Source organism: Malaclemys terrapin, chromosome 10, assembly GCF_027887155.1.
Source record: "Malaclemys terrapin pileata isolate rMalTer1 chromosome 10, rMalTer1.hap1, whole genome shotgun sequence".
Lineage (NCBI taxonomy): Eukaryota > Metazoa > Chordata > Testudines > Emydidae > Malaclemys > Malaclemys terrapin.
The window spans coordinates 7,758,172-7,773,583 of NC_071514.1; the positions used below are offsets into that span (position 1 = coordinate 7,758,172).

Sequence of the window (15,412 nt, forward strand, 5' to 3'; positions counted from 1 at the left end):
CAAATCCAAATTTGAATCCAAGTCTGAACACTGTGGCTAATCCCCAAATCAAAACATCCCCAAATCATATGGATGTTCAAATGCAGATCTGGATGGGCACTTTGCAGCACTCTATGTTGTTAGTGCCCTATTAAAAATCTCCTGAATGAGACATATTGCACCAACTCCTGGCCAGAATATGTTATCAGGGACAGTAGAGAACAGGGTCACTTTTTAAAAAGTGACTTTCACATCGTACTACAGGAATCTCAGGAGACTTTACAAGGCGATGAGTCAGATACTGACACTGCACTGTGACTGTGTAAGCAAATGTAATGACTATATAGGCTAGGATACAATGACATGGCTGGGCGTCATGGGTAGATGAATTTGTCTTCACATCAAGGGTCAATATGAACCTCCAGTGGTAGTGAACTAGAAGAAATGCAAACTGAATTATTCATAGAAATGTTGAAGTCCAATCAATGACTGTCAAGTAACATTACCTGGCAGGAAAATCTGTCATGAAGAGCTCCGGGACCAGCTCTTGTAGAGGAACTGGGATGTTAGGATGACTAGGACATGTGATACAATCCAGTTCTATAGCAGTCAGAACACAATCCTCCATGTTAAAGTACTGCTCATCTTCCGGTTTATCTGGTGGCTCATTCTCCTGTGCCCTAGAAGTTGCACAGATGTGGCATGGGACATACTGTTCCATTAGCAAAGTCCCATCACTCTCCGTGGCCGTCAGTGCTAAAAATGTTAAAAAAGGGATATTGAACAGCAATGTCCAGTACATTCAAATGTTTACCTCTTCTGCATGAAATCAGTGCTTGAGAAGTCCCATGTAAGTCTCATGTAATTCCTCACTTGACTCCCACTCTTTCAAAACTGGTGAGAGTGACTCCTCTAGTTTACCAACTGTGATAAAAAGTAGCTATTTGCCAAATACACAAAGGCAGCAAGGACAGGGCTGGATAGATACATACTCCAGATTGTTGCGATAACTCAAGAGGCCTGGCAGTTTTTCATTTAGGTATCAGGAATAAGTAACATGCAGGGCGTGCAAGTAATACATTTTCAGCACAATAGAAATTTAAAAGTTCATGGATAGGAAAAGCCTTCTTATGAAGCAATTCTCCATGGCTTTAGTTAGCTACACTTCAGAAAGATGGAGTCCATTGCAATGAATAGAAAGGCACAAGTATGTCTGTCCCTTGAAAACAGACAGGGAGAGAAAACTGGCAGAGCTCCTTCCTCTTTCTGACACTGCTTTAGCCCGAATCAAGCAGACAAGGAATCAGAGACACAGGGTCATGGGCCAAAGTGGTCTTCCGTTTGACAGAATCTATTGTAAATGTTACTTTAGAGTGGGGATTCTGAACCTGTGAGTAGAGGGATGTGACCAGTCACAATCTGAGGCAGTGATACTCAGACCTCAGTGGTTCAGGAGCCAAATTAGCAATCAACATTATCCAAAAGAGCCACAGGAGTGTGAAGTCATTGTTTCATTTGCTATATTATTATATATTCCTATTTAAACAGCATGACAGGGGAAATTTTTAATATATATAGTTCTGTGGCTACCAGTGTGAAAAGGAATGATAATAATTCCTCCTTAGACAACTAGAGGCACAGGACAGGGACACTAGACATGTGCAATGTAAGTTTTAGAAATGGGTCAACGAGTCTTGCTGGATGGACTATTGGTTTGTCTTTTTACCCAAATGGCCCATTGGCTGGCATCTTCCGCTTGTATCTATATTGCTAATCATCACTCCATGTCCGAATATGCTTCTTTGGGATTACGGCTCTGCTCAGTCTTCAGTGATTAAAAAAAATACCAATCCAAACTCAAATGAAAGTCTTATTTTTTTTCCTTTTCAGAGTGATCTCAGCTAAATTAGAAAAGCAGAGTGGATATAGGACAGCTCGCAGCACTATTTTCTGATGAAGATCTCAGATCAATACATGCCAACACTTATCTCTAAAGCAGCATGCGGTGACCTGGAATACAGCACATCGTTTTATAATCAAAATCTATTTGTGGATTACAAACATCACTTGGGGAGACTGTGGGCCTGATTCTGATTTCCCTTATGGTGTAAATCAGGAGTAACGCCATTAAAGTCAATAGAGTTACACTACTATAAAACTAGCACAAAGGGCTCAGACACACTGATTTAACTTACCTAAGCAGTATGGACCTGACGCTGCTTCCACTAAATTCAATGGAGGATCTGGTCACTGACTTCTGCAGGAGCAGGTTTGGACCCTGATTGCACCATAACATCTAATTTGTGTTTGCTTTTAGGATTTTCAGGGATTGGTCGCTCTGGATACAATGCTCACACCACGTGGTGTCAGTAAAGATTTGTATTATATTGCATTGAATCTGCTGTTGCCTCTAGATTTTAAAATCCTTGGAACAGGGACCTATTCTGAGGGTTTTTAGCACTCTTCATCTATTGCGTAACATTGTGCACACTGACAGCACCATCAAGGAATAATTTCCAAAAAAGAGTGTTGAGATATAGCAAGAAAGATGTGGAGAAATTGGAAAGGGTACAGAGAAGAGCAACAAGAATGATTAAAGGTCTTGAGAACATGACCTATGAAGGAAGGCTGAAAGAATTGGGTTTGTTTAGTTTGGAAAAGAGAAGACAGAGGGGACATGATAGCAGTTTTCAAGTATCTAAAAGGGTGTCCTAAGGAGGAGGGAGAAAACTTGTTCACCTTAGCCTCTAAGGATAGAACAAGAAGCAATGGGCTTAAACTGCAGCAAGGGAGGTCTAGGTTGGACATTAGGAAAAAGTTCCTAACTGTCAGGGTGGTTAAACTGGAATAAATTGCCTAGGGAGGTTGTGGAATCTCCATCTCTGGAGATATTTAAGAGTAGGTTAGATAAATGTCTACCAGGGATAGTCTAGACAGTATTTGGTCCTGCCATGCGGGCTGGGGACTGGACTCGATGACCTCTCGAGGTCCCTTCCAGTCCTAGAATCTATGAATCTATAACAATGTACAAAATGCTACAGTTGTTCTTCTTACCTGGAAACCACTGATCTATCAAGGAGTTGACATGATCTGTGATGAAAGCCATTGCTGAAAAATCTCTCGCTTCTGATTGGCAAATGATTTTAATTCCACCACTTTTTTTCCTTTTCCAGTTCACATCAGAAGATTCCACACTAAGTAATGGAGAGCATGAAACACCCAAATAAGGCATTTGTAAAGCATGAATGTTAACAGTTTTTCTGTAGCAAAATCATTGATAAGCAGAGCCACAAAACCATAAGTAATTAACAAGTACTTAAAAGGCAAGTGTCTTCAATTACATATAAATATGATCTCCAAACTGAATCTATCATGCAAATGTCTTTGGAGAGAGCATTCTTGCACAGAAATAAGCAAAAACTGGATGCTTACAAAGTGCACATGGTAAAGAAGGTCTTAGTCTGAGTGAAGAGAGGATGGTGGAGATTATACTGGAAGCAATAAAAGTGCTGAAGGGTTAAGAGTCTTAAAAACCAACACTAAAACTCTAAGGTCCATATTTTCAAAGGAGCTTCAAAAACATGCTTGCAAAATATGTGGATATATCCTTTTGTGTACAGCCCCAGGTATTTGTGCACAGAAATGGGCTCTTGTGCAAACTGGGTAATTTTATGCAAAGAGCTGAACATTCTTCTGCCCCAACAAAGCTGGAGTAAGTGGGCTTTGTGTGAGAATAGAATATGGATAGGTAGATAGTACACATCCGCCAAAGCCAAGAGAGAGGAAGGATGGTCCAGTGGTTTGGTACTAGCAGAGAACTTGGGAGTCCTGGGTTTAAATCCCTGTTCTGCCACAGACCTCCTGTGAGGAGAGTCACTCAGCCCAGATTCTCAAAGGTATTTAGGTACCTAACTCCCATATATTTCACAGGAGTTAGGCACCTAAGTCCCTTTGAGGATCTGGGCACTAGCTTTCTGTGTCTCAGTTCCCCATCTGTAAAATGGGAACAGCACTTCCCTATTTGCAAGGGCTGCTGTGAGGAGAAATACACTAAGCTCGTGAGGTGCTCAGATACTACAGTATCTCCATGGCTGCTAATCTATCCTAGTGGGTGGAACAGTGTCCACATGCCCAATACCCAGACTAATGGCCACTGCATCTTTGTAAGAATAACTACAGTTGTTTTGCTTCACCCAATGGAAGGCTTTGCACTGGTCTAGCCCTACCACATCTCACATGCTCCCTTCTGCAAGCAAAGCCCCGGGGCTTAAGTAGCACAGAAAAGAAAAGCCCTCTGCGGGTGTGAATTGCAGCCATATGGCAGAGAGTTTTAAGAGCACTGTGCAGAGATCTGTTCATCCAAACACTTGTTTGCAAGTGAAAATGCAAGATTTTCCAAAAGCAAACAGTTCCACTCCAAACATTACTTTACATTTTTGGAGGTCTTTATATTTGTAGCTGCAACAATATCTGTAAGAAATAATAAGCGATACATTCATAATTGGCAAACAAAGACTGATCCATCACTGTTGAGCTTTGCTTATATATAAAAAAGCCTCCTCTTCAGTTGAAATTAGTGCATGTGTAATATTTGGGTCAGGTCTGTGAGTGTCCATTTAGCATGCAGTTTTATGAAGTAGGCTACAGGCAAGCACAGATTACCTGAGGTAGCCTCCATCAAAGGTGACAAACAGACCTTCCTGCCAGTAGACTGTATGAGTTCTTTTGACTCGGAATGTGCTGCAGCGATTTCTTTGAGTGCCTGTAAAGCTGTAGATGGTCACATTTTTGTTCCTGCTCTTGGTGTTCTTCTTGTTCTCAAAGAGCTGAAATGAGCAGCGTGACACAATAATTCAACACCGAGACGTCTCACATGGCGGTTCCCCTTAATCAAGCAAACAAGGCCGACCCTTCTTTCTCTGGCCATCTTGGATATTTTCCATTATTTTTGTAATTAAAGTGCCCGTGACTTGTAAAACAGCTTGTGAGGGGATTAAAATAAATACAGTCATGACTATGTCAGCAGCTAAACAAGAATTCCAGATCACGTATAGCGGAATGGCCTCAAGCCAGTGAACATGGTTCATTCTACTGCCCTCGTGCGCAATAATTAAAATGAATTTTGTATTTGCAAATACAAATAAGAATAAACCCGTGTACTGGGTGAGCAAACAATTATCTGCCTCCAGTGCACTGAGCTAGTAAATCACCTGTGTCAATATTTGAGAAGCTGTTTCAATAGGTGTTTAAAAATAGCATGTTGAGAAGTCAACATGATCATCACTCATAGGCCTACACATCTGGCGCTTGAACCAATACCCAGTTAAGTCAATGGGATCCTTCCCATTGATGTCAATGGGTACTGGATATGGGCACTAGTGAGATGCTTAAGATTTATTTCCTGCCCAGTGGGATATAATCAGAAATGCTGCTATGAGAGATTTTTACACTATTTAAAAAAATATAACCTGTAAAAAAAATGGACATTCCTAACATTTTGAGAAGCCTTGGAATTGGAGCATCTCCAAATATGACTAATACTTTTTCTTTAGGTGTCCTATAGTATTGACAAGCTGATACAAGTTAAGTGGGCAGTTTTAAGAGGTGGCAAGATAGAGTTAATGGGTAATTATAATGGTTTCCAATGGAGCTTCCAGATTATCACTGGAGAGATGCGGCCACATTAACTTGTGCCACCACCAGCAACATTAATAGCTTTAACCAACCATGCAAACGCTATTTTTATGACCAGGCTCATCACTTTTTCTCTTAAGACCCTGTCCTGTAATTCTTGCTCACACAAGTAATTAGATTGAAGACAATGGTCCCAATTCTTCTTTTAGTTAAACCTGCATAAATCTGGAATTACAATTCTGGCTTAAGTGGAGTTCCTCTAGATTTGTACTGATATTGAATGAGAGCAGATTCTGGCCCAAATGAACCATTTACATTAGCAAGGGTTGCAGGACAGGACTATAAGGTTATGTCTACACTGCAATGACAGGGTATGACTGCAGCTCATGCACACATCCCAGAGGCTAGCCGTAATCTAGCTAGCTCAGGTCCCGAAGCAGTGAAGCTGCGCAGCGCAAACATCAGTGCAGGTATATTTGCAAGTAATTACCCAGGACTCTGTGCTGAAGTGCATTCTACCATACCTTCACTGCTCCGGTGGGACCTGAGTTAGCCAGATTAAAGCTAGCACCCACAATTGCAATATAGACAGACCCTAAACGATTACAAGCAATCCGAAGACTTTGGATGCAGCAAAATTGCAAAATAAGCCACCTCGTATGGGGAAGAGGGGAATAAACTTTGGGCTATATTAACTCTAAACAATGCTTCATTGTATAAAAATGGAATCAAATTACAGTAGGACATTTCCTGCTCACCTTACTCACATGAACAGTGCAGTTGAAGTCAATGAGATTTCTCGCATGAGTAAAGCAAACAGAATGTGGTCAAAGAGTATTTGTGAATGAATTCCCACTGGTATTTATGTTTTTATTTAATGGCATCTTTTACTGTTTTCACTTTCTATTTTGTGAATATAGTAACCTACCTGGAGATCCATCTCTGCAAGACTAATTAACATCCGAGCTATGAACCTTTGCCAAAAGCCAACTGGGACAAAGCTCATCTTGAACACTCTTTGGACGGTGTTTGTGGAATGGTGGCATAAGCCATGGATATCTAATGCTGGTTTGGCTGGGAGGAGATGAGGTAGGAGGTAGCTGAAACAAATCAAATGTGACAGTTCAAATCTTCAATGACAGCTTTACAACAGCAGATACCTTGTACTGTGTAATAACTCAGTTTCAGTCTCCACAGAGCATTTTAATAGCACAGCCTACTGCATATAAAAAGCTTTGAGATATCGCAGCAACATATGAAGAAGGGGCAGAGAGTTACTGCTTTGAGGACTGTGCTTAATTGTATGGCATGGAAATCAGCCAGTGAAGAACAGGCATTGTGCACAACACAGTAAGGTCTAATGGAGAAGATAAAATCAATATGAAGGGGAGAACATTTGCATAAACAAAAATTAACTGCATACAAATATGCTATAGTCACTGCAATGGTATTTGGTTTCCATCAAATTCTGAAGTGACTTTTGGACTCATTCAGGCTGACACATGTGAAGATGCTGTTCTGATAGCAGAGAATTACAGCTCCATTCCTGTAGGAATCTTTAAATATAAAACCTAGGGGCAGTTGTTTACTGCAGATGAGCTTCACTCAGCACAGATGAGAGGTATCAGAGAGTTACAATTCCCTAATTGCGAGGGCCAGGCTGGGTTGTCCCTCCCCACCCCATGCATTAGTGCAGCCTACGGGTTAGTATAGTTTATCCCTCTATTGCAGTGTTTCCCAAACTTGGGATGCTGCTTGTTTAGGGAAAGCCCCTGGGGGGCCGTGCCAGGGAAGCAACATCTGGCCGTACTGGCCGCCGCTTCCAGCAGCTCCCATTGGCCTGGAGCAACGAACCGCAGCCAGTGGGAGCTGCGATCGGCCGAACCTGCGGACGCAGCAGGTAAACAAACCGGCCCAGCCCCCCAGGGGCTTTCCCTACACAAGCGGCATCCCAAGTTTGGGAAACACTGATCTACTATATGGCCCCTAAAGGATTATAATGCAGCTGAGAATTGGCTGAGTACAGTTCTGTCCTATCCCCTACATGCCCTGGACAAGCTCCTTTCCTCGCTCAATATGCCCCCATGTTGAGATAGGGGAGGCGAGCAGCTGGTACAGCAGCCAGCTCTGCTAGTTGAGAGAACCTTTCTCTGGGGGAATTCTCAGCTGGCCAGTTATGACCGAAATCCAGCTACTCCACGCCATGAGAGCCACAGAAAAGGGCTGGGTTGTTTTTGAGAGTCAGACCCATGTTCGAGTTACAGTCGAACAGAAAGCTTTTGGTTTCCATAAAGCTATTGTAAATGTGTTGTTAAGCAAAGAATATGGATCTGTCCTATTGCACCGTATTTGAGAAGCTAAGATAGGGTAGGCGAACACTCCTATTTTGAAAAGCAAAACGAGAGGTTGTTGATCTGCAAGAGAAATCCATGCACAAGTTATTATTTAGGTAAATTACAGTTTTCAATGACTGCTCTAGCAACGGTCCTCAAAAAAGCAAATTGTGTGTAACCCTCCTTTAAAATGGGCTTTTGATACTTACTAATAATACCACTTTTCAAACCAGATACGTACTACTACAACAAATACATTAACAGCCACACATTTAATTTAAAGGGATCTCAGCCCAGTCTGGACTTTTGTACTCACAGTCAACTGTATGTGCAAAATTGTGCATATGAATGACAAGATTTAGACATCAAAATATCCGATTTGTAGTCACAATCGAGTAGCTATGCAGCTGGCTAAATTCTATCCTTTGTGAATTGTGAGAGTTCTTTTTATTCTTTGAATGTGGAAGCAAAATTATGGCTTCATAGGGAGAAGATTTTTTTCTAAAAATATAACTTCAGGGGGCTAAATAAATAAATAAATAAATAGCACTTACAAAGAACCCCTTTGCAGAATTTTAAATTCTACAGTATTATACCCTGGAAAGGTAAACTGAGGCAAAAGACTAAGATTTAACCAAGGTAGCAAGGTGTCAGTGGCAGAGATGGGAAAACAACAAGGTAATCTTGGGTCAAAGTCCCAAGCTCTAGCCACTAGATCACAATCCCTCTTACATAGTTAAACCTATAGTGTCCCGTGAAGGTCTGTTTTAGAATAATCAATTTACAAAGCCATGCATCACCAGACAACAGACTATCTTAAGGACATATTTTTGTATATTGTACATATAATATATGATAACATTTTATATGATAAAATTAATCATCCTACAAAACACCTTTGGCATTTAAAACAGTAACCTCCTTTTCTTCAATCTGTAAACTGAAAACAGAACGGTCAGGCTTTGAACCTTAATTTAAAAACCAAGACAAGGCTGAGCTACATACATCTTAGGCAGATTGAATTCCAGAAGAGATGCAGAGCATATCAAACTAAAAGCTCTTGTTCCATAAAACTAGTGGACACACCATGTGACAGCCAATAAATTTGCCTTAGCAGATCTAAAAACATGTCTAGGAATGTAAGAAATATGAAGGCCAATGATGTCTGCTGGACCAAACCCATAGAATGGTTTATAATACAGATGGAGATTCAACACAGCATTTGAGCAGCAGCCAATGTAAATTTTGAAAATATGTGAAACGTATCCCTGTCCACCCTTCTCAGTATGTAAACTGGCAGCTGTTTTCTCTGCCAATTGCAGGGTGTGGAAAGCCCTATCAGGCAATCTAGACAATAATTGCAAGAGCCCAATCACAAATAACTGCTCCGGTCTGCCAGGCACAAAAATTAATGCAACCTGCTGTAGCAACTCTCCATCAACAGTGGGAAGGCGTATTGTAACCAAGAAGCTTAGATGGCTCCAAATAGATTGGTTAAAGTATAAAATAACAACCCCTTTCCTTACTACTGAGCCAGGGACAATGTAATTGTCTTTGAGAAAAATGGCAGATAGGGACAAGGAGTCAGGAAGGCATTTAGGATTAAGCAGAAACATTATTGCTTTATCTGTGTTAAGCTTGAGAAAATTTGCTGGCAACCGGGACTGGGTAACTGACAGTCATAATGACAGCGCTGAGAATGCAGCACTTGTAGTAGCATTAAGAATTCCTGAGGGATTTCGAATGATGAAGCAGTGCTAGCGGCAGAGCTAGGAAATGACATGCAAATGTTATACCGGAAAGGCAATAGGGTTACGACTTAACTATTAATTAAACAATCGACAGACAGAAAGAAAAATACTGGGGAGGAGAAGGGAATGGGGAAAGGGATTCAATAACATTTAACAGAACACGGTCCCCATGTCAAATTCCTAGTGCAACACATGGAGGAATATCTAGTGATGAGTTTTATCGTAAGAAATAAACCTTGTCACTTAAAATGTGCTTTCTTGTGCTCACTGAACTGGGGATTAGATATTTAACTCTTGTTCTCAGGGTTGACGTGATCACCAACATTTGGAGCAATTTGTCCCCAGCGCAATACTAGTGGGAACCTAAAGGTTTTCTGCCTTGCTCTGGAGCATGGATCATCTGTTCGAATCAGATGGTCCGTATTTCCTGTAAGGCAGTCATTGGTGGAACTCTGAGCTTGTCTACACTGGAACGGGAGATGTAATTTCCAGCTTGGGCAGACATATTTGCATTGATCAAGTTAGCACACTAAAAATACCAGCGTCGCTGCTGCTGCTTGCGCCTCGGATACGTACCTAGGGATTCAGATGGAACTGTACACGGGGTGACTAGCCTATCTGGCTGCCCATGCTGCTACAGCTACACTGCTAGCTCAATCAAAGCCAGCACAGGGATGTCTACCCGTGCTGGAAATTACACCTCTAGTGCCAGTGTGGACACAAGTGCCGACTCCGTGGGTACTCTGGGGCTCAAGCACCCACAGAAAAAAAACTAGAGGGTGCTCAGTACCCACCAGCCACAGGTTTCATGGGACAGCCGATCAGTTGTTTGGAGCCTAGTAGGATGGACTCAGGGGAGGGCAGAGAGCAGTGGGTGAGCAGAGGTCTCGGGGGAGAGGACGGAGCAGGGGTGGGAAGAGGCAGCCTTAGGACGGGGCCTCAGGGGAGGAGCAGGAGTGGGAAGAGGTGGAATGAGGGGTGGGTCTCGGGAGAAGAGGCAGAGTGGGGGCGGGGCCCTCAGGACAGAGGAGGGGTGGAGCATCTACCCAGAAAAATAAAAGTCAGCGCCTGAGAGCGTGGACATACTCTTTGTCTTTGCAATCTTCTACTATAACTAGTTGACATAGTCCGATGCTTTCTAATGGTGAGACTATCTTCACTATGACAACTAATTATAGGGAGACGAGTTGGGTGAAGCAGTATCTCTTTTTGGACCAACTTCTGCTGGTGGATGGTGCAAACTTTCAGGTCTACACAGAGCTTTTCTTCAGGTCTATGTAGCTCGAAAGCTTGTTCCTTCCATAAACAGAAGTTGGTTCAATATAAAGTTATTATGTCACCTGCCTTGTCTCTCTCACATCCTGGGACCCACAAAGCTACAACAATTCTGCAAACAACTATGGAACCTTCTGCCAGTGACATGGCTGGCTAATATTCACTACCTAAATAACCATTTGCTCTCCCTCTGGCTTAGCCATCACCAGTGATCATTACTAAGGCTACGTTTATGTCACGGAATCCCTGACTTCCAGAGACCTCTGTGACATTTTCTGCTTCAGCTTCTGGGGCCAGGGGACTGGAGCTGGCAGCCACCGGGGCAGGGTTCCAGCAACAGACGACAGCCTCTTCATGGGGGCCCTTCTCAGGTTCTAGTGACGGGTGTGGGGGGAAACCCCACAGCTCCCAGCCACCACGGTAGTGGGGGGAAACCATGGAGCTGCAGCAACAAAAGGCACAGACAGGTCACGGTTTCCGTGAATTTTTGTTCATTGCCCGTGACCTGTCTGTGACTTTTACTAAAAATAACCATGACAAAATCTTAGCCTTCATCATCATACCAACATACCTGTTATTGGCTACTGGTAGTGCAATTTCAAACTTGGCCAGGAACTGGAAATACTGTTCTTCTGTTTGTTCAGTAAACCCTGTCCCAACTAACAACATCCTGAAATCCTCCGCTTTGATTAATCCATTCTTAGCAACAGACTTTGAGCTCTTAATATTAAATATTCTCTGAAGACATTCTGATAACCAGACTGGATCAAGGAAATAGAGGTTTCTCAGTCCATGGCTGGTGTCTGGGAAATGCAGCAACGTTCCTGTTTCTATAAGGAAACTGATGGCTGTAAAAAAAAACAGAAGAGCAAGATACCAGTGTTATGAAACCATACTACAGACAGCAGATTAGAAGAAAGCCTTGATCACTTCATCCAGACCATGAATAGACCAGAAACATGCCAGGATGTAGTCAACAACCAGCATATAGCATTTACATGCAGAGGCTACAGCTAACTAGATCTCATTTCTTACAATACAGCTGCAAATACATCTTTATTGTCGGCAAGATGCAAGCTTTCAGGCTACACCAAACTCTTCTTCAGGTCTCTGCCCCACCACAACTCAGACCCGGATCCTGCCGTTTGCACGGATGCAGAGTTCCCACTGGTGGGAGTACTGCTTGGGTGAGGATTGCAGGACTGGTCCCTCATACTTGAAACTCAAGACAGTTTTAATAAAATACGTCAATATTCATTTCTGCGGGACTGGTTGAGACCATGTCACAGCATGTGGGCAGACAAAGAGATGGTACTTAAAACTAGCAGCACGCACAATACTATTCTGCATCCGAAGAAGTGGGTTGTAGCCCACGAAAGCTTATGCTCTAATAAATTTGTTAGTCTCTAAGGTGCCACAAGTACTCCTGTACTTTTTGAGGATACAGACTAACACGGCTGCTACCCTGAATACTATTCTAGACTGGCAGCAGAATGATTGTCACTTGGAGAGAACTGCCCTTTTTAATGACAGTAGATGGAATGTGACTAGATTTTAGGGCCCTGGAGACCTCCTGGAGACACTGATTCCATGATTGTTACCAATCACCTGAATAGAGATCTGCACAGACTCAGAATCTTTTACAGTAACAATCTGAATAGCAGCTACTTTCATTCTCATAATATTTGTAAATCCCAATGAACGTTAACTTTGAAACAATTACTGGGCTCCCGAGACATACCAGCTTGTAAGTCCTCATAGTCTTTGATATCATTTCCAGGGGTTTGCTCTACGATTTGCTCTATTTGTTTGTCTGTCAGATACTGCACATCATCATTTTGACTCCTTTTCTGTTGTTCTGCTAGGACGGCTTCTTGGAGACTAAGGTAACTTCTTGGTATCTGTAAATCACATCAGAAAAATAGCACTACCAATTCCAAACAACAATCACGCTACCCAGCAGTTGGGTTCAAAGACAGGTTTGAGAAGCAAGCTTATGAATTTGTTTGTTTTCCAAAATCAAATACACTTGCAATATTCGTGTTTGCTTTTTTGTTGTTAGTTTATGGCTGCTGATACACTGTATATATTTCCTATAGCTATAACCAAAAAACCAACATAAAAACATAAAACAAAACAAAAAATAACCCAGGTTCGCTACGATTCTCATTAGAAAAAACAAAACAAAACAAAAAAACCACTCACCAATCTCGCTGCAAGCATCTGCGAGCAAATAGAACTGCCGACATCCTTCATGTTGCAAGTGACTTGAAATATCAGCTGGCGGAGCCCATCAAGGCCTTCTAGGGTCCTACATGAGAGCTCACTGCAAATGAAAACCAGGGGGAAGGATTATGAGCCATTAATACAGGTTATGATCCTTCCTTTAGGGTCTGTCTACACTGCAATTAAACACCTGCAACTGGCCCATGTCCACTGACTCAGGCTCAGGCGATGGGATTGTAAAATTGATGTCTAGATGTTTGAGCTCAGGGACCCTGAGAGACAGGAGGGTCCCAGAGCCGGGGCTTCAGGCCAAACCTGAACTTCTACACAGCAATTTTACAGCCCCACAGCCCAAGCGGAAGTCAGCTGACACGGGGCAGCTGCAGATGTTTAATTACAGTGTAGACGGACCCTTAATGTCACTATGTCTTTAGCTGTTATTTGGAACCTCTAATTTCCGGTGCTGGAATAAATGGGGTGGGATAGAGGCAGGGTGCTCTCAATGAGGGTCCGTGGCTTTGGGAAAAAATACCAAGAAATGTGAGAAAAAAAGACACATTGGTCCAGATCCTGGCCCTCCCAGTGCCATGTGCTGTGCATTGTTCAGGGACACAGAGCTCCCTCCCTCAGGGGAATGCCACGGTGGTACAAAGCCAATGTATCTAGCTCTCTATCATCCACTCTCCTCCCCCCTGCATAGGCAATGCTCTGGGATGAGCCGGGAGTATGAGATGTCAGCAGTCCACAGGCGACCGTTCTTGTCCAACTGGTTCGGCCAGCCTCAGGTTCAGGGAGGCAGAATGGCGGCTCAGAGCTGCCTGTCCCCCACCCTAGGTCCGGCACAAAATGCAGCTGGCTGGACCTCCTTTATGCTGAGTCCCTACAAGCTGGCATTCTCCATTCTCTTACAGCTAGGAAATGCCTGTCTCCATATCATGCTATTCCTGGCCTCCTTGTTTGCTGCACAGGAGCACTCCTCTTCTGCTTCTCCCCATAAAGACTCTTTCTTACCGATTCCACACATGGTGGGGAGGGAGGGAGGGAGGGAGGGAGGGAAGGGGAAGAAATTTGTTTTAAAGGAGTATCCTGTATTTTAAACCCTGGCCATTGAGTGGTGGGGGGCAGGAGGATGGGGGGAAGTATGCGCTCACACAGCCGGGAGCTGAATGAATGGCCGATAAGAGTGCTTTTGTCTCACGCGCACAAAGGCATTCGGCAACTACTCTGGCTGTCCCCCAGTAGTGCTCTGGGGAGCCACGTTCCTGCCAGCTCCAGGTGAACGATGGTGAATGAATGAAATTGTTTGGGGTTGGGGTGGGGGTTGCGGGAAGGAAGTGGTCATAGTGTCTCCAGCTGAGAGGAAATGAACGAGGAAAGCTGGACAGGAGTCTGGAGGCAGACAGGAGCTGAGAGCAGACTGTGCTGGGGAGAGTTTGAGCAAGAATATTAATGAGAGTTCAGGGTCAGGGTGAAGGGAGTTCCCTTTAGAGAGAGAGAGGTCCGGGCGGGCTGCTTTGCGGGGGCAAGAGAGCGGCTGTAATGAGAGTGAGTAGGAAATGATGGTACCATGGTAAAGTGCAGCACCATTAAATTCAGTGATATGCTACTAGTGCAGCCAGCACCGTATGCAGGGTAGGCCCAGGTAAAAGCTGGACTCACAAGTGTGTGTCCTGGACCTAGTTTTAGAGCAGGTAGGAAATACAAAGCCTATTGCATGCGGATAAAAGGAGCCGCTCTGAGAGTGTGAACGCTCTGCCTGGGTGGGAGCTCGGCCATACACCAAGCATCAGGTGGTTTTCCTGACTTTGGGGCGGATACAGGAGGCTGGGAAGCTCAATGCAGTGTCTGTTTAGCAGATGCAGAATGTCACAGCAGAGCGCTTCACACTGACAGTGTGTGCAGAGTGCGAGCAGCTGGTGCAGCAGCATACCCCATTTCCCAGCTATGGGAATTGAACATCAGCTACTGGGCCTAGTCAACTGTTCCCACCAGAGATATCAGGAATTTCCAGCTGTTAGGGGTCAGTGACAAGTTGCTACTGTATCACCACAGTGCTCAGCAATCGCACATGGCTTGGACCCTGGGAAATGTAAGTCATCTATTCAATTTCCCTGCCCAAGGATTCTGTGTTCCTCAAGTGCACTCTCTCACCAGGCAGACGTGAGAGAGCTGGGTTGAACTCCATGACCTGATTATATATGAGCAGTCGACGAC

General features: G+C 43.5%; 1 protein-coding gene across 2 annotated transcripts in view; it reads right to left on the minus strand.

Moving 5' to 3' along the window:
• LRRK1 (leucine rich repeat kinase 1) overlaps positions 1–15,412 on the minus strand; it is a 112,857-nt gene that overhangs the window by 22,419 nt on the left and 75,026 nt on the right. For both annotated transcript variants that reach the window (XM_054042677.1, XM_054042676.1), the window contains exons 19-25: positions 13,178–13,298; positions 12,714–12,873; positions 11,544–11,820; positions 6,542–6,713; positions 4,642–4,805; positions 3,034–3,173; positions 486–735 (exon numbers count right to left, since the gene is read on the minus strand). In XM_054042677.1, coding sequence (XP_053898652.1) covers positions 486–735; positions 3,034–3,173; positions 4,642–4,805; positions 6,542–6,713; positions 11,544–11,820; positions 12,714–12,873; positions 13,178–13,298 — 1,284 coding nt within the window. The remainder of the gene's footprint in view (positions 1–485; positions 736–3,033; positions 3,174–4,641; positions 4,806–6,541; positions 6,714–11,543; positions 11,821–12,713; positions 12,874–13,177; positions 13,299–15,412) is intronic.